This window comes from Amblyomma americanum, chromosome 1, assembly GCF_052857255.1.
Source record: "Amblyomma americanum isolate KBUSLIRL-KWMA chromosome 1, ASM5285725v1, whole genome shotgun sequence".
Classification (NCBI taxonomy): domain Eukaryota; kingdom Metazoa; phylum Arthropoda; class Arachnida; order Ixodida; family Ixodidae; genus Amblyomma; species Amblyomma americanum.
Window position 1 is genome coordinate 354400791 of NC_135497.1, and position 20928 is coordinate 354421718.

Here is a 20928-nt window from a genome sequence, read left to right on the forward strand (position 1 = left end):
TGTGGGCTGTGAAATACTGCCTGCGTTATCAGTGAACGAAGGCACTATAAGTCAGTGTGCCTTGATTTCTCTGTATTGTATGTCCAGGGGAGAGCCCTAAAATGTTGTCTCATTTCAGAAAGAGTGAAAAGTGTGATATTAGCAGCAATTCACTCCCTTTTTCTATCTCCTTGTCATTGAGAGGTCTAGGGTTCTGACAAGGCAGTCACATTGTGGACATGGGTAACTTTTCATGTTGCTCGCCTGACTTTCATTGTTAGTCATTATTTGTATTTGGGTCTTCATTCTGTTTCCAAAGTAGTTTCATCGTGTACCCGTATCAAACATCCAGCTGCCAGTGAGCACCTTTAGTCGTTCTCTCTGCCTAGCTTTTTCTTTCTGCCTGGACTCTGGTATCACGTCTTGCATGATGCACCCTTTGTCATCAGCTACACTGCCATCTGTTGTCTTTCTCGTGAATCCCAGCTGGTGGGAGCACAGGCATATGCGAAAGGCAGATTGCGATTTATACTTTCAAGCCTGATTGAGGGCTGCTGTTAGATGCCTTGGGCCCATTGAGCGACTAAGTACCTTTATGCACTCCACTTCCTGTCCCATTTGCACCTTTTTTTTAATGTACATGCCCATGTACACGGGTTGAACCCACCATAAGAAAATGTAAAGAACTCTGGCCCGCCCAGACCCTCCCTAGTTCTGCTTCCTTTCTTGTCTGTACAAAAATATATCTGTAAGCTGCGGCATACTGCTTTGAATACGGGTTGCACTACATGGCTGGGTAAGTAGTAAACACGTCTGTTAGCATAGAATTGAACATGTATGGTGGCAGCTTGCTTCATTTGCACTTGAAGAGTTTGATGCAGGGGAAGTTCATTGTGAATTGAAGGTTCCTGTGTGACAAGGGTACAATATTTTGCATGTCTGTGGCAGTGTTTAACTGATAGTATGCTATGTGCCTGCAGGAACTGTTCAACTCATCACGGACAGCCAAGTACACAAGTCTAAGAAATGAGGTTGAGAGCCCTGTGCATCGACTTCTGGATCATACCCAGCAGCAGCAGCAGGTTTGTAAATGGTGGTGTATTTCACATTTTTAGAAAGCTGTGATGTGCTGCTTGTCTAGGGGCCATGAAAGTTTGTTGTACTTGTTGCACACAAGCACTGGCAATAAACACTCATGATCCTGCTCTAGCCAACCCTTTTTCTGTTTGGTTTTAAATTTAGTTTTTGTTCTTAGTACGGAATGGCTTTTGTACTGAAGTTCCGTAATGTTCGTTTTTTTTTTCTTCAAAGGGGCCATGAAATGGTATTTACTAAGTTAGGAATAGCGCATGAGGAATTGGTGTTCCATCGCTCATCAGCGCACCATAAAAAGTTTTAAGCTAGCTTCTTTAACACCGAAGATATTGGTGATTAGAAATGGGGCTCCTCCTCTCCCCCTGAAATCATACATGATGATGTGCCAGAAAAAAAAAGATAAAGAACAGGTCGGGACTGCACCCAGCCAAGCACCATTTGGGCACATCCTATGAGAAGGCTTGGCCAGATTGACCATTCACGTCATTGGGGTTGGGGCAGCTAAGCAAGCACAGTGTTGTGTTGCCCTAATCAATTATGAGCAGCTTTTAAATTTGACTTGAATGTTCACAAAGACCACCTGTAAAATTTGTTGCTTTAGAATATGGCCATCAAAATCATTTCAGAGTCCCTTTAATTTCACACAGAGTTGTGTGTGTGCGTGCGCACACGCGTGCTCGGAAAGCTGTTAAAATGAGATGTTGCGGCAGCCTGTTATTTTTTCTGGACATGGGCCATATTGATAGGTTGAAAGAACTAGTTGCTATGATTAGTAAGCTGGTGTGAGTGGCATAACCAGATAATAGTGCAGTTACCGTATTTACTTGTGTAATGAATCCACTCGCATAATAAGCTCACCCACCAATTTTGTCGTTGAGAATTTTCTTTTTTCTTTAAGCGTCACCTTTTCCTAGTGCAATCCACGATTTCATGCCATCCGTAGTGCAGACCTTGACAGCGCTCCAGGTGATGCGCGCCAATAACATCAGAGCGTGTTTATCTTTTGATGACAGCTCCTGTGGAGATGACCCACTTGGATAACATGGCAGAGCGCCAAGACGCTGTGTGCTCTTGTCAGGAGCGCCAGTGGTGGTGGCTTGCTCGGCGCACTATTGTGCTCCTGGCTGCTCCGGTGTATGGTTAGAAAGTCGGCTAATGCTCGAGCATTAGAGGGAACATAGCGGTTTAAGCCATAATGCTATAAAACATCCTCTACACTGAAATGCTATGGAGGAAGCAGAACCTTCAGACCCTGAAGCGATTTGGCAAGCTCGAAATCATGAGCGAAAATGTCTAACTCCTCTCACACTACAGCTAACACTTATACATTTGCATTACACTCTCGTAACCGTCCCGCAAGTTTTTTAACCTTGTGTAAAAAACGCACATCTGACCTTCAGGGCCAGTGTTCAGTATGTGCACTTTTTATTTCACTGCGCCGACTATCACAAAATCGTTGCATCGCGTCATGATGCAGCAAACAGCTTTCTAAGTGAACAGTGCTTAACACCGGCAACATGAGCATGGCCTACTGCGTGCTTTGTTCATGATTGCTGGATGGACAGATGGGTGAGCTGGTGGGTGGCCGGGCAGGCAGGTGTATGATGTGAAATTTCTACTCTTGCAAAAATATCTGTCAAATTCTTTCCTCACGTATTGAACCCTCCCCCCAAAGTGATGTCAACTTTTCTGGAAAAAAAGTGGGTTAGTAATGCAAGGAAATATGGTAGTAACTGGATATTTGGTTGGATTGAAATGGGAAAGTTCACACTGCATTTTCACTGATGCCAACCTGGAAGCTGCAGGACAAGATTAGGGCTAGCATTTCTTGCTGGGGAGCAGTTCAAGAAACAATGCTTGGTTATGAAACAAAGGGGATAATAAATCGATAGTCAACGCCTTTTCTTCTTTTTTTCTTTACTTTTCAATTTCCACATCTAACTGCTCCATACAAAGAGGTGTGACTGTGCCTAACTGCTGAAAGCTTGTACAGATGGCTTATTTGCTGTGTGCGAATGCCAAACGCTTACCGTGGGCTAAACACTGTGAACATTGAATAGTTTAACCCTGACACACCTTAATACAAATTATTTGAGTGCTTGAATTAGGAAATGGCTGCATGATGTTGGTGGTTAGGGCTTCTTATGCCAATGAATGGTAGGAAATATACGGTTTACGGTGCCTTCTTCAGGGACAAGGAATGCAGGTACCTTCGGTTTGTCATTGCTGCAAATGTGTAATGCTTTCATGGTTCCTCCTCGGGGAAGAGTACTCACTTGAGCCCAGATATACCGAGCCTGCATACTATTTCGAATTATCGCCTGTATTGAACACACAGACTATCCCCTTAAAAATCCTGTGTAAAAGTATAGGAAACTCTGGTAGTATGATGTCACGTAGTGGTGATGGCAGTCGAAGCAGCGATCAAGACGGGCGAAAGGGTCTTCTAAAAGAAAACTGTTTATTGGGCTGACTTGCACCCAAAATGGACTGAATCACTCGGCGGTGGCGAAGCGACAAGCGTGCTCGGCGGTCATCGAACAGAATGCCCGCCGCTGTCGGCCGTGCTCAATTTAAAGCTGATAGCGAACTTTCGAGATAAAGAGTGCAAAGTTACTAGAACATTCCGGAACAACGTAGAATCAGCTCTGCCTGGCTGCGATCAATCGAGATAAATCTAGTCGCGTCTTGCGTCGCAAACGAAGCGATAAAGCGATGTGGCGGCAGATTTGAAAAACGAACACACTGCAAATATTCGCGGCATTACTCCTCTTTCAAAGAAGCATCGACCGGATGCATTAAAACAAATAATGCGACTAGTAAGGAAAACAAACGGATCTTGCGAAAATAGACCATGGAAATGCAGTGGCCTTTAGCGCTCATAATACGGCTTCAGACGGACTACATGGACAACTTCTGGTCGTACGCGGCGTCGCTGGGATGCATTCATTGCGTCAGGGATGACTTCATAATCCAGTTCACCCAGCCGACGAAGAACCTTGTACGGGCCGAAATAGCGGCGCAAAAGCTTTTCACTCAATCCACGGCGGCAAATGGGCATCCACACCCAGATTTGGTCTCCTGGCTTGTATTCCGCGTTGCGTCTTCGTAGGTTGTAGCGTCTGGAGTCGGTCCGCTGCTGATCTTTGATCCGTAATCGGGCAAGCCTTCGAGCTTCTTCTGCGCGTTGAAGGTAGGCGGCAATGTCGACGTTCTCTTCTTCTGTAACGTTGGGCAGCATGGCGTCTAGCGTGGTCGTGGCCTCCCTGCCATGGACGAGCCTAAAAGGCGTCATCTGGGTGGTCTCCTGCACTGCGGTGTTGTAGGCGAAGACGACGTAAGGCAGGATGACATCCCAGGTTTTATATTCGGCATCGACATACATAGCGAGCATATTGGCGATGGTTTTGTTCAGGCGCTCGTTCAGTCCGTTGGTCTGCGGATGGTATGCAGTTGTCTTCCGGTGGCTGGTTTGGCTGTAGCGCAGGATGGCTTGCGTTAGTTCCGCCGTAAATGCTGTTCCTCTGTCCGTGATGAGCACATCGGGGGCACCGTGTCGAAGAAGAACGCACTCCACGAAAAATTTGGCGACTTCTGCTGCTGTTCCGTTCGGTAGGGCGTTCGCCTCGGCGTAGCGGGTCAGGTAGTCGGTCGCTATGATGATCCACTTATTTCCAGATGTTGACGTTGGAAAAGGGCAAAGCAAGTCCATGCCAATCTGCTGAAAGGGCCTTGAGGGAGGTTCAATGGGGTTCAGAAATCCTGCTGGTCGTGTGGGAGGAGTCTTTCGTCGCTGACAATCTCGGCATGTTTTCACATAGTGTGCGACATCGGCAGACAGTCGGGGCCAGTAATACTTGTCTTGAATGCGGCGGAAGGTGCGAGTAAACCCGAGATGTCCAGCTGTCAGCTCGTCGTGTGAAGCCTGTAGAACTTCTTCGCGGAGACAAGTAGGTACAACAAGGAGGTAGGCTGTTTTGTTCGCTGTAAAGTTCTTCTTCACAAGGACCTCATTCTGCACACAGAAGGAAGACGGTCCTCGCTTGAATGAAGCGGGGGGTGAAGAAACTTTGCCTTCCAGGTACTCGATGAGGCCTTTTAGGTTGGGGTCCGAGCGTTGCTGCTGAGCAAAAGAGCTTGCGCTGATGGGTCCCAGGAAGGCGTCCTCATCGTCGTCCGGCGGCGTTGCATCTACAGGGGCTCGTGAGAGGCAATCGGCGTCAGAGTGCTTGCGTCCGGACTTGTAAACGACGGTGACGTCAAAATACTGGAGACGCAGACTCCATCGAGCGAGTCGGCCAGAGGGATCCTTCAAATTGGCAAGCCAGCAGAGCACGTGGTGGTCAGCGAACGGCCGTCCATAGAGGTAGGGGCGGAATTTCGACGTAGCCCAGATGATGGCAAGGCACTCCTTCTCAGTTGTCGAATAGTTAGCCTCGGCCTTGGAAAGGGAACGGCTAGCGTATGCAATGACCTCCAGCCTGTCACTTTTTTGAACGAGAACGGCACCTAGGCCCACGCTGCTTGCGTCGGTATGAACTTCAGTATCGGCGTTTTCATCAAAATGCGCGAGGATCGGTGGGGACTGTAAACAACGCTGAAGTTCCTTGAAGGCTTCTGCCTGCGGCGCTTCCCATTTAAATGGCACGTCTGTTTTCGTCAGTTGGGTCAGGGGCTCGGCGATGCGCGAAAAGTTTTTCACAAATCGTCGGTAATATGCGCACAGTCCGAGAAATCTGCGCACTGCTTTCTTATCGGCCGGCGGTGGAAACTGTTCAATAGCAGCTGTTTTCTGCGGGTCCGGGCGTACTCCCTCCTTGCTAACGATGTGGCCTAGAAACAGTAGCTCTTCGTAGGCAAAGTGGCACTTCTCTGCCTTCAAGGTTAGGCCAGACGACTTGATGGCGTCTAGTACTGTTCGAAGTCTTTTGAGGTGCTCTTCAAAGTTCGAGGCGAAAACAACGACATCATCTAAATATACCAGACAAATTTGCCACTTCAGGCCTGCCAGCACTGTATCCATTACTCGCTGAAACGTCGCCGGTGCAGAACAGAGACCTAATGGCATCACCTTGAACTCAAACAGCCCATCCGGAGTTATGAATGCTGTCTTCTCGCGATCTCTTTCGTCGACTTCAATTTGCCAGTAGCCACTCTTGAGGTCCATCGATGAGAAATATTTGGCGTTGCAGAGGCGGTCCAGTGTGTCGTCGATGCGGGGGAGGGGGTAGACGTCCATCTTTGTTATGTTGTTCAAGCGGCGGTAATCCACGCAGAATCGAAGTGCGCCGTCTTTCTTTCTCACTAGAATAACCGGTGCCGCCCATGGGCTGTTTGAAGGCTGGATGACGTCGTCGCGAAGCATTTCTTCGACTTGGTCCCGGATGGCTTTTCGTTCTCGTTGTGACACACGGTAGGGGCTTTGACGGAGAGGTCGGACGTGTTGATCCGTTATAATGCAATGCTTGGCAATTGGCGTCTGTCGCACCTTCGGCGATGTCGAAAAACACTCACTGTAGCTTTGAAGCAGATTGCGGATCTGGTCTTGTCTGTTCTGGTGCAGGGCTGGGTTGATGTCGAAAGTGGGCGAGTTCTCCTGGTCAGGTGAATCTTCTGCGGAGGGGTCGGAGAGGGCGAAGGAGTCTCGTACGTCAGATATTTCGTCGAAGAAAGCAATCGTCGTTCCTCTGTTAATATGCCGGTATTCTTCGCTGAAGTTAGTCAGCAGTACTTCGGCCTGGCCATTGCGGAAATGTGCGATGCCTCTTGCGATGCTGATTCCTCGGTCTAGAAGCAACTGCATGTTCCCCTCGATGATGGCTTCAGCGTTAATGGCTTTCGTGGCGCCTATGGTCACGATAACACTTGAACGGGGTGGGACGCTCACTTCTTCCTCCAGGACACTTAGGGCAACGAGATTTTCCCGAGTTTTCATCGAAGCGATGGCTTCTTCCGTCGAAAGCGTGATCAGCTTGGATCGCAGGTCGATGATCGCTTGATGCTCATCAAGGAAATCCATACCCAAGATCACTTCTCGGGAGCATTGCGGTAGCACAACAAAGGTCGCAGGATAGGTATGTCCTTTGACAGTCACTTGCACTGTACATCGTCCTGATGGCGTAATGAGGTGGCCATCTGCGTTGCGAATTTGTGGGCCGTCCCAAGCCGTTGTGACTTTTTTCAGATGCGCAGCGAATGTTCCAGTCATCACGGAGTAATCGGCTCCTGTGTCGACTAGAGCGGTAACTTTCCGGCCGTCGATAGTCACTTCTAGGTCGGAGGTCCTGGCTCTTGCATTGCATGTCGCTCTCGGCGTCGGGTCACGGCTTCGTCGCGTATGCGAGTCACGGGTTGGGCGTGTGGTCGAAGCTCCTCTGGGTGGTGGCGTCGATTTCAAGGTAGCTTGCGTCGTGGTCGAGGTTCTCATTGTGTGCGGCGTCGGTGCAGCGAGTGTCAGTTCTTCATGCGGCGTCGCGGGTGCAGCGTCTTCGTGGGGCGTGGTCGGTGGAGGATCTTCGGCGTTTAGCTCGTGAGCAACCTCACCTCCAGAGGTTGCTGCCTTTAGTTTCCCCTACGGGGGCTGGGAGACCTTCCTCGTACCGCTGCTGCGTAGCTGCGGCGTGGCGACGCAAAGCACGAGGTTGACGGCGATGGTGAGCGCGAAAAGCGGTACGGCGTGGGCTCTTCTCGACGCAGGTACTCGTCGATTTCCTGCGGACGTTGTCCGAAGCGTGGTCGTGGGGCATTAACGGAAAATCCTCGAAGACCAATACGTCGGTACGGGCAGTGACGAAGAATATGGCCGGCCTCACCGCAATGGAAGCACAATGGCCGGTTGTCGGAAGTCCTCCAGGCGTCGCATTTCCTGGGGCTTGAGCGTCGGTCATAGGCTGGGCGGGCGGGGGCTGGGAGGCGGCGTTGTGGAACAATTGGCTCACCTCGGGGAGGACGTGGGGGTTGTCGCTGGGGCTGAGCAGTCCTTACTGCAGCGGCGTAGGTCATGGCCTGGGGTTCTGTGGCCGTCGTGGTGTCAAGTGCCTGTTGCACTTCTTCCCGTACCACATCCATCAGAGTCGCTGCTTGTGGCTGTGGGGAAGATGGCAGTAATCGGCGTAGCTCCTCTCGGACGATTTCGCGGATAACTTCCCGCAAGCTGTCGCTGGTGGTGGCCGGCGTGTCCGAACGGATTGCACAGGCAGAGGAAGGACGATTGTACTGCCGAGCTCGGACGTCGAGGGTCTTCTCAATCGTGCAGGCTTCTTGCATGAACTCCTCGACTGTTTTTGGCGGCTGGCGGACGAGGCTTGCAAAGAGTTGTTCTTTTACGCCGCGCATTAAAAACTGAACTTTCTTTTCCTCGGTCATCCCGGGATCGGTGCGGCGAAATAGGCGCTTCATCTCCTCGACGTAACTGCGGACGGGCTCATTCGGAATCTGGATCCTGGACTCGAGAAAATGGATCTGGCCAGGGCATACAATGCAGAAAATGAATCACCAATGGTATCTTAGGGCAACAGAATGAATTTGATGGATTTTAATGGCACAAGGGCATCTGTGGCCAAAAAGTGCCTTAGAACAAGTTAATTTCGTCTACTCAAGGTGAAATCAGAGACCCATTTCCCAAGCATTTCATTCCAGATAAGCTGAGCACCACGCCAGGAAACAGCTTGTGCATTGCAAGAAAATGAATTTCACGATAAGGAAAATATAGCAGGAGATAGCTGATTATAAGCTCACTAGATAAGATTAGGTGATTTCTGATAGTGTGGCATGTAGCTGATGCAAGACACAGATAATTAAACTGGAAAAGGCCATTGTCCTGAGGTGAATGTAAACTAAGCAATGAGGATAATGAAATTCGCTACACTACAGCTGTTAAGAATCAGCTCAAGTTCCATGCTTCAAGATGATGCAAGTTTGCTCAGTGAAAAAAAAATCATAAGTTCACCCAAGAATTGGTATCTTGGCGGTATCAGGCTGCAGGTGCAGATGAATTAATCCTGCCTCAGAGAAGAGCTACATAGAGCACAAAACATTTTAGGCCAGTCCTACACTGACAGCTGTTAATAACTATTTTAAAACTGTTTTTCATTGCAAAAACAATAATACCGAGTTTGTGTTGGTCATGTGATTATGTTACTGAGGCTCTCTTAAAAATTCTAGCCATAGCTAAAATACAAGCTGTCTCAACTAAGTTTTTATATCAACAATGAGAACATAAACACATGCAGAATATTCAAGTAGAAGTTTTATTCTTCATGACGTGCCCTACAAATTTTAAATTATACTGAAAAGTAATAGAGTGGAGTGCTTGTGCCAAAAATACTAAACCTCAACAACAAAGAGAACACAAGATAAAGGCAACAACATATTGCCCAAAATTTAAATGTTTGACAGAACAAATATGAAAAGAAAACCTCTCCACAACTGGAACAAAACAGCGTGATACCGAGCACACATTTGAAAATTGTTTCATCCAAATCCCCAGTCTGGTGCTCCAGCACTCTTCAGCCCGCATGTCATGAAATGCACCATAGTTCTGGTAGCTGTAAAGAGTATACAGCTGATCCGGTATTTTGATATGTGAACAGTAACCCTCAATGACCACCAGGCTGAATACTTTCAAGAGGCTGTTCTAGTAACAAGACTGCAGTGAAACACTTAGCAAGTTATGCTGGCGTAATAATGCAAACCGTTAATCTTAGAGTTCGCTACCACGCAACTCTGTAGTAACTCCTAAAGTGATGCAATCGAATGAAAAAAAGGACTGCCTATTATATAAACAAAAGTCGAGGCTGCAATGCAAGGCCACTACAGAAGTGCTGCAATACAGCAATAGCGATACAATGTACACTTTAAGCAACACAATGAAACATGATCTTTTATCCTTAATTATCAGAATTTAAATATTTCATTTTCCTTGCTCTCTTGCAAAATTAAGTTTAGATCGTGAAAGCGCTCAAAAAGACAAGGATACAGAAAGAGATTTCCACGCAGTGCACTTACTTCCAGTGTCTTTTTGAGCACATCCGCTATCTAAACATGGTAACCCAACTAGCCTAAACGCTGTCGTTATTCCAAAATTAAGGGCACAGGGTAAGGTAAAATTAGAAAAAAAATCGTTTTTTTTTTCTTTTGGAATTTTAGAAGTTCAATTCTTTCTACACATGTTCCATGATCGCACTTTCCTCAGAAAGCCATATTTACGGCTGAAAAACGCTTTTTCCGAAACCAAGTAGTGAGCGGCCACGCCCCCTTTCAGGATTAACGTCAATTTTTTCAACCAAAAAGTCCACCACCTGATTTCAAAACTTGTCTAAAATCAGCTACATATAAAAATTGTCTGGCAACTATTGTACAGCTCCTCTTTTTTAGCCAAGACTGTCCTGAGACGCTTTGCACGTTTTTTCCACGTTTCTGCAACCTTCATGCAGCTGCGTCCGAGTGCTATCCCTTTCGATCAGTATTGTAAATTGTGCCGGTGTTGGTTGCTGCTGATAAGTTGAGATGCCCAGGGCAAAGAAGGCCTTCGTCAGGCGTGAATTTCACGGCAACCGCTACGCTCATCGTGAAAAAGCAAAAGGATGTCCACGACCGAATGAGATCCCGAACGCCGAACGCGTCAGCTCCTCGACATCGAAGCTTTCAAGATTTTCTCTGTGCTTCCAGGAAGAGGATGTGCTACAGAGCAGCAGCCAATATGCCTTAATGGACATGGACGGCATTTGTGCCGCAATTACACAAATTTGTGTGTGCAGAGAGTGCGGTGGAAGTGTTGAGCTCATCGAAATATTGACAAAACGGGTAGGCGTTGCAAGCGTTTACAGTTTGAACTGTGAAGTGTGTAGTGCCGCACAACGATTTGAGACGCAGAAGAAAACTACTTCTGGCCTCTATGAAGCCAACCTCAGGTTAGTGTATGGCTTGAGGTTCATTGGTAAGGGAATGGCTGCAGGAAATATACTCTGTGCTATGCTAAACCTTCCTAAGCCGCCGACAAAGTTTGCGAAATACAATCAAGAGCTTCTAGGTCACATCGAAGCTGCTGCTCAGGAGTCGATAAAAAGGGCAGCTGACGAAGCTGTGCAGCTGAATGAGGGGGATAAAGACATCGCAGTTGCTCTTGATGGAAGCTGGCAGAAGCGAGGCCATACTTCCAATAACGGCATAGTCTCTGCGACCAGTGTAGACTCTGGGAAAGTGCTGGATGTGGAGGTTTTGTCTAAACGTTGTCCAAAGTGCAGCATCAAGGGTACAAACAGTGACCCCCTTCATAGAGAGGTGTGCCAAAGCAACTACCAAGGCACCAGCGGTGAAATGGAAGTCGCAGGAGCACTGAAAATTTTCGGCAGGAGTGAGGAGCTTCACGGCGTTCGATACGTCAAATACCTTGGGGATGGTGACAGCAAGGCTTTTATGGCTGTGAAGGCACAAATGCCATATGGTGATTCCGTTGAAATATCCAAGGTTGAGTGCATAGGGCACGTGCAAAAAAGGATGGGCACAAGGTTACGAAGGCTAAAAAAAGGAAACAAAGCAGGAAAACTCTCTGATGGAAAGAGCCTCTCGGGCCGAGGCCGACTGACTGATGCAGTAATAGACAAGCTCCAGACGTACTATGGTTTGGCCATCAGAAGAAATGTAGGAAACCTGGATGAAATGCGAAAGGCCGTTTGGGCAACCTTCTTCCACTTATCGGCCACAGACGATGACCCATGCCATGGACTTTGCCCAAAGGGACCTGATACGTGGTGTGCCTTCAAAAGAAGTCAGTCAGAGGGCAAGCCATTTTTCCACAAGGAGAGTCTGCCTGCATCTGTCTTGGAGGCTATCAAACCCATTTATAGGGAGCTATCGAAGGCTGAGCTCCTAGAGAAGTGCCTGCATGGGCGAACTCAAAATGCAAATGAGTCGTTCAACCATGTTGTTTGGGAACGCGCGCCAAAGAAAGTGTTTGTTAGGCTTCGGACCCTACGGATGGCAACACTGGATGCTGTTCTTTCATTTAATAATGGTAGCATCGCACGGGCCAACGTTTTGAAGGCGTGTGGATTGAACCCAGGGAGCAACACCATCAAGTGGCTGAGGGAAGCTGACCATAAGCGCATGTACTTTGCGGGCCGAGCAACACGACAGCTTACAAAAGAGGCCCGACAGTCAGAACGACAAGCCGAAAAGCGAAAAAATGACGGCGACAGTGACTACGAAGCAGGGGGCTATTAAACCAATTACTATGAAGGCGTTTCTGCGAATAAAAAATGGTTTTTCACATCTTTTTTCTCTTTACGCTCTATTATCTCAAAACAGTGTTTTTTCTTACAAAGGTACCATTATTTCCAATGCCTTTCAAGACAGACGGCTGATTTTTTTTTGCAATCATCTACATAAGTGTTGCCAACTACTGAACTAGAATTAAGCAATTTCACTGAGCAGTTATTCTGTTATGAATTTTGAAATGCGCAAAGAAAGGCCAGGTTTGTGTACTACCGGAAAAAATTTTATTAAAAATCGAATTTTCAACACAATTCAAATATTCTACTTCAGTAAAAAGAGCACAAAATTTGGCAAACAATGATATATGCATTATTAGGCTATTGTTATTAGTTAGTGAGAAACATGTACCTCAACATGGCCTAAAATGCATGGGAAGTATAGGGCTTACCCTGTGCCCTTAAGCCTTTCACAAAGTGGGAGCCCCTTTCCCCATACAATGTGCACCATAACTAATCCAACACATTTTTCATGATGTTTTCTCAGAGAATAAACACTGTTTGAAGATTTTGCAATAGTACTTGTCTTTTCGATTCTACGAATGTATCATGCAAATGTTCAATGAAATGACCATGTGCCTATCTTGATCATTGCTCAAAATCAGGGTATAATGCACCATGAAGGGCAGGCTCTGCTTGATTTTTATGTTTTCCTAACGAAGCATGTACGTGCAACCCTTCTGCTGGCTTGTATGCAGCAGGTTTGTCTAGCTAGACGAACTGTGGTTTTGCTATAAAAATGAAATGGTACTTTGGAAGTGAATGGTTTTCTAAAATGCATTTAACATACATACCGGGGCTTTAACAGCACCTGGTGTAAGCAACATCAGTGGGGGGACCGCAGGAGTGGCCTAGTGGTCCGAGCATCTGCCTCGCAAGCAGGAGGTGCGGAGTTCGATCCCTAGTGCCACCGGGTAACCAGCGGTGATACAATGGGTCGTTTCAATGGCCAGTTTAAAACTTGAAATAACCATGCTGCAATATATACAAAAAATGATTTGTGTGCTCTCTCTTGCATGACATTGTTAATCATATCATAGTGTTGGTAGTACACAAAATGCATGTATGGAACATATACGTGCACTGTTTTTGTTCACATCTTACCTGCTATGTGCTGTTATGGCATGTTATGTGCTGGGAAAGCAACAGGTGGTGAGCAATGTTGTGCTGCAGCCTTTCTTCTGGTGGAATTTGAATCATGTGAGGTGCAGCTGAAAGAAATTGTTTCATACAAAAGTATATTTCATGTAACACAACAAAAAGTGCACAGCCCAATCATGAGTTGTGGTTTAAACTAACAGCGAGCTTTTTACTACTCTATTTAACATATGATGCAAGTCAGTGATGCTGGAGGCACAAAACTAAATACTGTGAGGTAACAAGAGCTAATATGGACAATCGTGCCTTTAAGAGATATTGTCAATATATATTTTCCTGAATGAACTAAAGTTATCCTTAGAAGCATTCAGAGGAAGATAATTTTGCTAAATGCCTTTTGCCAGAATAGGTCTTTAAGGAACCAGTTGCAAATGAAAAGAATAACTTTAAGACCATGCTATGCATGCTCTAACGCCAAAGTAGTTCCATACAAGCAGTATACTATGCCCCTAGTTTTATGGTGGGCCTGTACTGCACAATTTTCATGCAAGGTAGTGGAAAGTATGTGCCATGAAACAGACCTCTGCTTGCTGAAACTGGCAAATAAGTACTGGGTTTTTAAGGCAGGAAAGAAGTTACATAGTTCCTTCTGCAGGTTTTGAACTTCAGGTTAGTTATTTGAAAAATATCAATCCCTGAACTGCAATGATTGAAGTTTTTAGCAAATAACATTTCCATTGTAACAGTGGAAACGCTCTTTTATTTGAGGAACGACTTTTCAAAAGCCTGCGTTTCATGGTGGCTGTCAAGTAGCCCTGATAAAGAGAAACCAGTCACGACACACAACCAAGCCCCCGTAGCACATTTTCAACTATACCCTCATGATATAGCTTTAAAGTAAGTGTTAAGCAATACAAATACAAATCCCTTGATTTCCTTCATGATTTATCACTGGTGTATACATACAAAGATAACCGTACAAGATGTGGAGTGCATGGTACAGAGACAGTAGGCAGATGGTTTCTTGACACTCAAAAAGCGAACAAGGGAAGGAAAAATCTCAGGGTGCTTGCCGTTTCGACAAGATAACTTGTTTTCGTCTGGGGTCAACATATACAGAGGAAACTTAGAATCAAGTACAGGGTTGTCCACTCTTAGTGCGAACACGCGAGCACATGGCTGTGCTCTTTGGGCCACTGTGTCTGACATTGCCACACATCGAAGTGTAACATGACACGAAGCACCACATCCAGGTGCATCTCCTCTTGCGCCATTTTGCAGCGATGAGTGGCTGCGCCGCACACAGTGGACCTCTAAAAAGTGCGGCCATGCGCTCACATGTTTGCAATAAATGTGGCCAGCTCTGTACATTCCGGAATTGGCATAATTATTTGAAAAGGCCTTGCACATGGTCAGAGGTGTCCCAACCCATAATTTCGACCTCCTTTCCTGCTTTCTTTAATTTATCGTTATACTTTAACCTTACGCCCTGCACCTCCTGACATCACTTCTCGGAACCTTGGCTGCCATACTCCTCCCCCTCCCCCTTCTTTTTGCCTTTTCTCCGAACCTGCCCTCATTTTCTCTTTTTCCTTCAAATTATTTTGCCCCCCCCCCCTGGTATTTTATTCTGCCATGCTGCTTAATTCCTTTATCCTAGTTTTTCAGGAAAAGGCATCCAGCCATATCAAGCCACCTGTTGCGGCTGGACATAAAGCCATTCAAGCCCACTCTGCACACTCCATACCCCGAGATTCGTTTCTACTGAATTGGGCTTTTTTGTTTTCACAGTTTTGCAGGTCAACCGGTTAATCTTCTTTAGCAGCTATCATGCCTGGTCAAGGTTCACGCTACCCATCGTAACGCCCTTCCCATATCGCACCCTCGTTCCGCACAACAGGCCTTTCGCCTCGAAGTGAAAACCTTATTTAAACCCCACCAATGATGAACACTTTGCCAGACAAAGACAAGTACTCTTGTCGAAACGTCGGCAAGCACCCTGAGGCTTTTCCCTTCCTTATTCAGTTTGTGAGATACCAGGGACAGGTGTTCAAGCAGCCATACCACACTAATACCCTGTCACACGGGCACCGCAAAGGCCTTGGAGAATCATATCCAAAGGCGTAAGGAGTGCAGCTACCCGGTACAAATGTTGCGCCTTTGTCGCTAAGGGCCTTGGAGGCGAAGGCGCTCAACCGAGACCTTCGGAGCCCGAAGACACAGCATTCGAGAAGCTGTGATCGCAGTACCATCCAAAGTCAAAAAGTAAAAGCAATAAAAAAAATAGATAAGCTAATAATGTTTGAAAACATTTTTTTCAAATACGAAAGGTGTGTCTGGCTTTGGTTTTTGTACGGGTGTTTATGTTTTATGTTCAAATTTCAAGACAGTGAAAGTGTTGCGGCAACACCGAGCGCCCATGGTGGCCAAGGCAATACACGTACAAAACCTGCTCCTGCTGATGAGAGTAGCTGTTGCAGTACTTTTAAGGAAGCAATCAGAATAAAAAAATTCTCAAAGCTCAACGAATGAACAGAATACACCACTTTAATTTTAGAACACTCACTTCAGCCACCTCGAGTATAGCAGCGGGTGCTCAGCCTGAACGACTTTCACCTTTGGGCTGCACCGTGTAGCTGCATCGCTGCTCCTTTAAGCTTTCGCTTCTTTGGTGAAAAATGGTGCCTTTGCTGGAAAGGCCTTCGAGGAATGCCATGTGACAGGGGTATAAAGCACATTTTTTACTGACACGAAAGACTCAGTGCCTTTAGTTCTGACAACATTCTGAATCATGCTTTGGTGGCTTAGCATATCAAAATACTGGACATGACAAAATCAGCTAATTAGTGAGGGCTATTATTTGATATAGGTAAAATTATAACATTCTCTTAAAATAATGAAAAGAAACCACCAGCACTGACATCAATGTACAATTTGGCTGTAACATACTGACATGACAATATAGTTACACGTAAATTCCCTTTTCGCACTTCAAAACTGCATGCATTATTTCTAGAAAGTGCGAGAACAGAAGCTCATACATAGTGCCAAAGAAAAGAGTGCATAATAGTACCACTTACGAGGTGTTTATCGGCAACTGCAATGAGCAAGGCTATGTTAATGGCAATCCAGAGTTATGTGTCTTACGAGCGCATGCACTTGGGAGGTGATAGCAGCTGTGGACGCAGCTGTCCATCGCAGTTTTGAGTCTGTCGAGATAACACATGGGGTAAGGTATTCCCTGTTTTGCTGCCGAAGGCAAAACCGTCAGCGAGTGGAGTTGCCTTGCTATTCACTGTCAATATCTACTGCTCAAAGTAAAGGAAACTAGGGCATAGAACATACAGCATTTCATATTATGCTTTGGCCAAATACAGTGAGGATGAAACAGACTAGACTTGTCTTATGACGTTTGCACTCTTTACTTTGCACCAGAGGAAAATAAATTTTTGTACAGTTGACCTACTGCTTGCCACAGTCCTAGAAGAAATTATTCCAGGTCTCAGAAATTCTACCGAGAGAATACTGATGCTGCATGTGCATTTCTCTGAACTGTTCTGAAATATGCAGAAGTTACCAATTTTTTTACTACCTGATTACATACTGTAATCTTTGCAAGGAATATGAGGTTAACGGACTGGGAAAAAATGTCAGGAATGGTACCTTTGGTACTGGGCACTTGGACAAACAAATGACCCACTGGGCGTCCCCAGGAGCTCTGCTACCAGGCACCCCTAGCAACAGTAGTCAATTTTCCAGATCCAAAGGAGCCATGCGAATGATTGCCGAAAAGTCAAGTTTAAGGACAGCAGATGCATGAACACAAAACAGTTTTCCAACTTTGTTTCAGTGTGATAAATGGTTTCAAATCTCTAGACTATATCTGGTAGTACACAAATTCTCAGAACACCATCTCCCGCTCAGAATCATCTCAAAGCACATTCGACACGCAGTACCAACATGGACAGTTCGTGCTTAATCGAATCCAAAAGTTTACGGTGATCGACCAATGTTACTCTAAATAGAGACAGAAAGCGCATGCACGTTGTACTGATGTTATCGTGAACATAACATGCGACGAGACGCAAGGTTACAATACAAACAAAAAAACCGCTTTCAAAATTTGAGAACAAAAGGCTCACCTTCTCACAAGTTCGCCAAACCGGAGACGTTGCCGAGTGGCTGCCGCCAAAGTCACTCGCAATGCACAGAAACAATAAAAATGCAGTGCCGCTTACTTTCCTTGAGCAATTCCAGTCGATTGAACTTCCACCTGTTCTCACCGACTACCTCTGCAAGCATGTCTAAAAGTTAGCGGCGCAGCCACGCCATTTGCAATTTACGGAGTTACACGGGAAATTCATAGCGCCATTCGCGTATTCGCGCTCAAGCTCACGTCGCTGATGTCGCAAAGGCGCAGAACGGCAAAAACATATAAGATGTATTTAATTTTAGGGCAGCTTATTTAGCTGACAACCTGAATCGTTTGATATATTGTTTTTTCTATTCGTTGCATGAACGTTATTACCACCTGGGGCAGTGCAGCTTGGCCATGGCTAGCCATGGCGAAGTCGAAGCGCTATAGCCGAGCCCGCAGTCGGAAACATGTGCGCAGTTAGCGCAGTGTGGAGTTGAATGAACAGGCGCTTTGGAATGGGTTTTTGTTCTTCCGTGTTCGCTGCGTGCGTCCTGCGCGTTGTGATGACCCCCATAATGCGCAGGTCCACACGGGACGGAGAGGCAAAGAGACACCGTATGGCTCAGTTTAAACAAACAGGTATATTCAATAATTACACATGATTAAGATTATACATCAGAGGCTGGGGCGTCCGAGCTTACTTGCCGACGACTTCATGGGGGCGATGGAGTGGCTCCGGAGTTGGGCTCGAGCGGTTGCTGGCAGAAGCTGCACGCCGTCGGGCTTCGGCGCTGAAGGCCCTCTTGGCGAACGATGTCGTCCTGAGCGTCTATGCAGTAGAATTTCAATAGTCGTCCGTTTCTTCGAGGATGGTTCACAAACCCTTCCTCTAGTGTCGTTCGGCTTGGAAGATGAACAGGAGGCGAGCTTGTAGATGATGACAGCAGAGCATATTTTACAACATACATATGCAGAGAGTTAAACTGGAAAAAGCAGAACTGAATTTACAAAAGAACAAACTTTGCACTACTTTACTCATCGACCGGGCAGGTTAGTGCCTAAGTAGCATCACATTACATGCTAAGCATGGAGCCCCAGCTCAGACTGGACTGCATCCGTTTACATGCGCTTTTAAGCACTTGATTAACAAAGGACTAAGGGCGGTCATTTCCAGTGGCCCGCCCAAAGCATCAATTCTCCAATCCAAAATAACATGCGAGATGGGGACCACTCCTTGGGTTGGGCTTAGCCTCGAACCCAGAGTCTGTTAACAATACAAACTAAATAAACAACAAAAACGCCACCACTCTCTCTCAAGTGAGAGTATACACAGGCTCTCTCTTCGGAGCTAATTCACTAGCGCCTTTCCACATTCTTGGCGAGTACTGCCTGTCCGCCATGACAGGTGTCCGTCACGGCCCTTCTGGGAATGCGCTTTTGTTCACGAGGCACGGCGGGAAGCTGTGGGTGCCTTCCCGGCGATAGCCCACGTCGAAAGGGGAAGGAGGGAAAGAATGTTGTCTTCGCGGTAGCGCATAGCGTCGGCTGTGGTACGGCGCGCTCTGGCCCGCTGACAGCTCCCTTGTCCTGGAATGTGCCCGGAAATTGGGGAGGATAAAGCCTGTTTCCCCGGGGCGGCGGCGGGTCCGGTTGTTCTGGTCGTCACTCAAAGAGCATGGCTGGGTAATTGATGATGCCGCTGTCACGGGTCTCCGTCTACGCCGCGCCGTCGAACGTGGATCCTCGTAGCACACACGGAATGTCACAGCGTTGTGTGTCTTTAGTATGTGTGTGGCCGGAACGCTGCATTGGAGTGTACATACAACAGCTCGCTGTCCCGTGCGGCATCGGTGCGTAGTAAAACGATCATGCAGAATGTGCGTTACAATGCCAGTGGCCCTGCACGAAAGAGGGGACTTGAAGTCAACGGAAAAGCTGCTCTCCCTCGTGGGACTGCAAGAATCTGGCGAGTAACAGTCGACGCGCGTTTCGGTGGATGATTCCGTTTACCACGCCAAAAAATTCAGCACTGGCCAACAGCAATGAACTGCTGCTGCATCATCACCTGTGTGATGTTTGTGACAAGCTTGTTGGATGTGAACGTGGCCATGAATGGTATTCGCCGAGCAGTGGTCCTCAGGGCGTGGCACCAGTGGATACCCGAAGACGATTACTGTTTGCCTGCGCCCTGGCGCCTCGCATTCAACCGAATGCTTTGGCGTTAATTATTTATATCGGAATTTCACACGTAGTTGGACTCGCAAATATTACAGCGTACAAACGTGCCGTTGGAAGAGCACCCTTTTTCATTTTTTTAGGGAGGGGGTGGGGGAATTACCGTCTGCTCAAATTTAATGTCACTAATATTTTGAGCTTATTTTCTAAACAGGTGCCGTGGTGGCACTGTAAGCAATGCATTTACTGGGCAGAAGTTTATTTTATGTTGTGTTGGCACAAGGTTAATGATTGTCATTGTACTGTGGTGCCATGTTCAAACAAAACACATAATTGTACACTCTCTTTGAAGAATGTCTAATGAGGTAATAAATTACTGAGCAGCGAGTATGCACTGTGGTAAATGCGATGAACGTTACTGAATTACTTCACACTTGTCATGTTCTGTTGTCGTTAGTGATTACGTATGCCTTGGTGTCTGCTGCTTTCCAGTGTAGGGGTCGAGAGGCATGTCGAGCTCCACTTAGCAGCTTTTTTTCCTTCCACTCTCTACTGGCCAACGTGGTAAAATAAACTCAACATAATGCGTGATTGCTCACTCCTAGATTAGACTACCATTTCACTTATTTACTCTCAGGGCCAATTGGCATCGAAAAGAGGAGAGCGACTAACATAAATACATGTGTAGGCAAATTAATTAAAATGATTATACACAGCAGACTTGAAGACATTGGATGCAGTGGTGGACATGACGAAGGCAGAGAAGATGTGACAGCTGGAAACGTAGAAAAGTGGAGATCTGCGTGAGTTTGTACGCGACTTAAGGTGAACGCTAGCAAAAAATTAAGAAGGCGCAGAAGACTGAGGCCAGAGTTAAAACTGTAGTTTAACAGAGGAAAGCACCTCTCAGCAAGCCAAAATGTGCAAATGCAAGCAGTTATGTGAACACAGAACATAGAAAATGAAACTCTTTTTTGGACAGAAGGAAAGCTAAGGCACATTGCTTATTGTGATGTTGCTTAAAAAGTTGGTGTCTAGTTGTTGCCCTTCATATCTGGTCCTTCCACACCCAGCAACTGAAATGCCATCAAAAAGGAGCATTTCCAACCACTCTATTACATGGGAGGTACACATCGCCAGATGTCAGAGGCTTGGCGTCTCATCTTGCAGACT

At 46.5% G+C, this 20928-nt stretch overlaps 1 protein-coding gene and 1 long non-coding RNA gene across 3 annotated transcripts in view; one reads left to right on the top strand and one right to left on the bottom strand.

Moving 5' to 3' along the window:
• The window catches only part of LOC144115584 (uncharacterized), a 60693-nt gene that overhangs the window by 14915 nt on the left and 24850 nt on the right, over nucleotides 1-20928 (top strand). Inside the window, exon 5 of the mRNA XM_077650007.1 lies at nucleotides 960-1061. Coding sequence (XP_077506133.1) covers nucleotides 960-1061 — 102 coding nt within the window. The remainder of the gene's footprint in view (nucleotides 1-959; nucleotides 1062-20928) is intronic.
• LOC144115585 (uncharacterized) lies at nucleotides 13145-18615 on the bottom strand. 2 transcript variants are annotated; one of them, XR_013311463.1, is made up of 4 exons: nucleotides 17585-18615; nucleotides 17106-17176; nucleotides 13449-13555; nucleotides 13145-13319 (listed from the first exon to the last, which is right to left on the bottom strand). It is a non-coding gene; the product is annotated as an uncharacterized LOC144115585 (long non-coding RNA). The 2 variants fall into 2 exon arrangements; XR_013311462.1 differs by lacking the exon at nucleotides 17585-18615 and having other exon boundaries at nucleotides 17106-17323.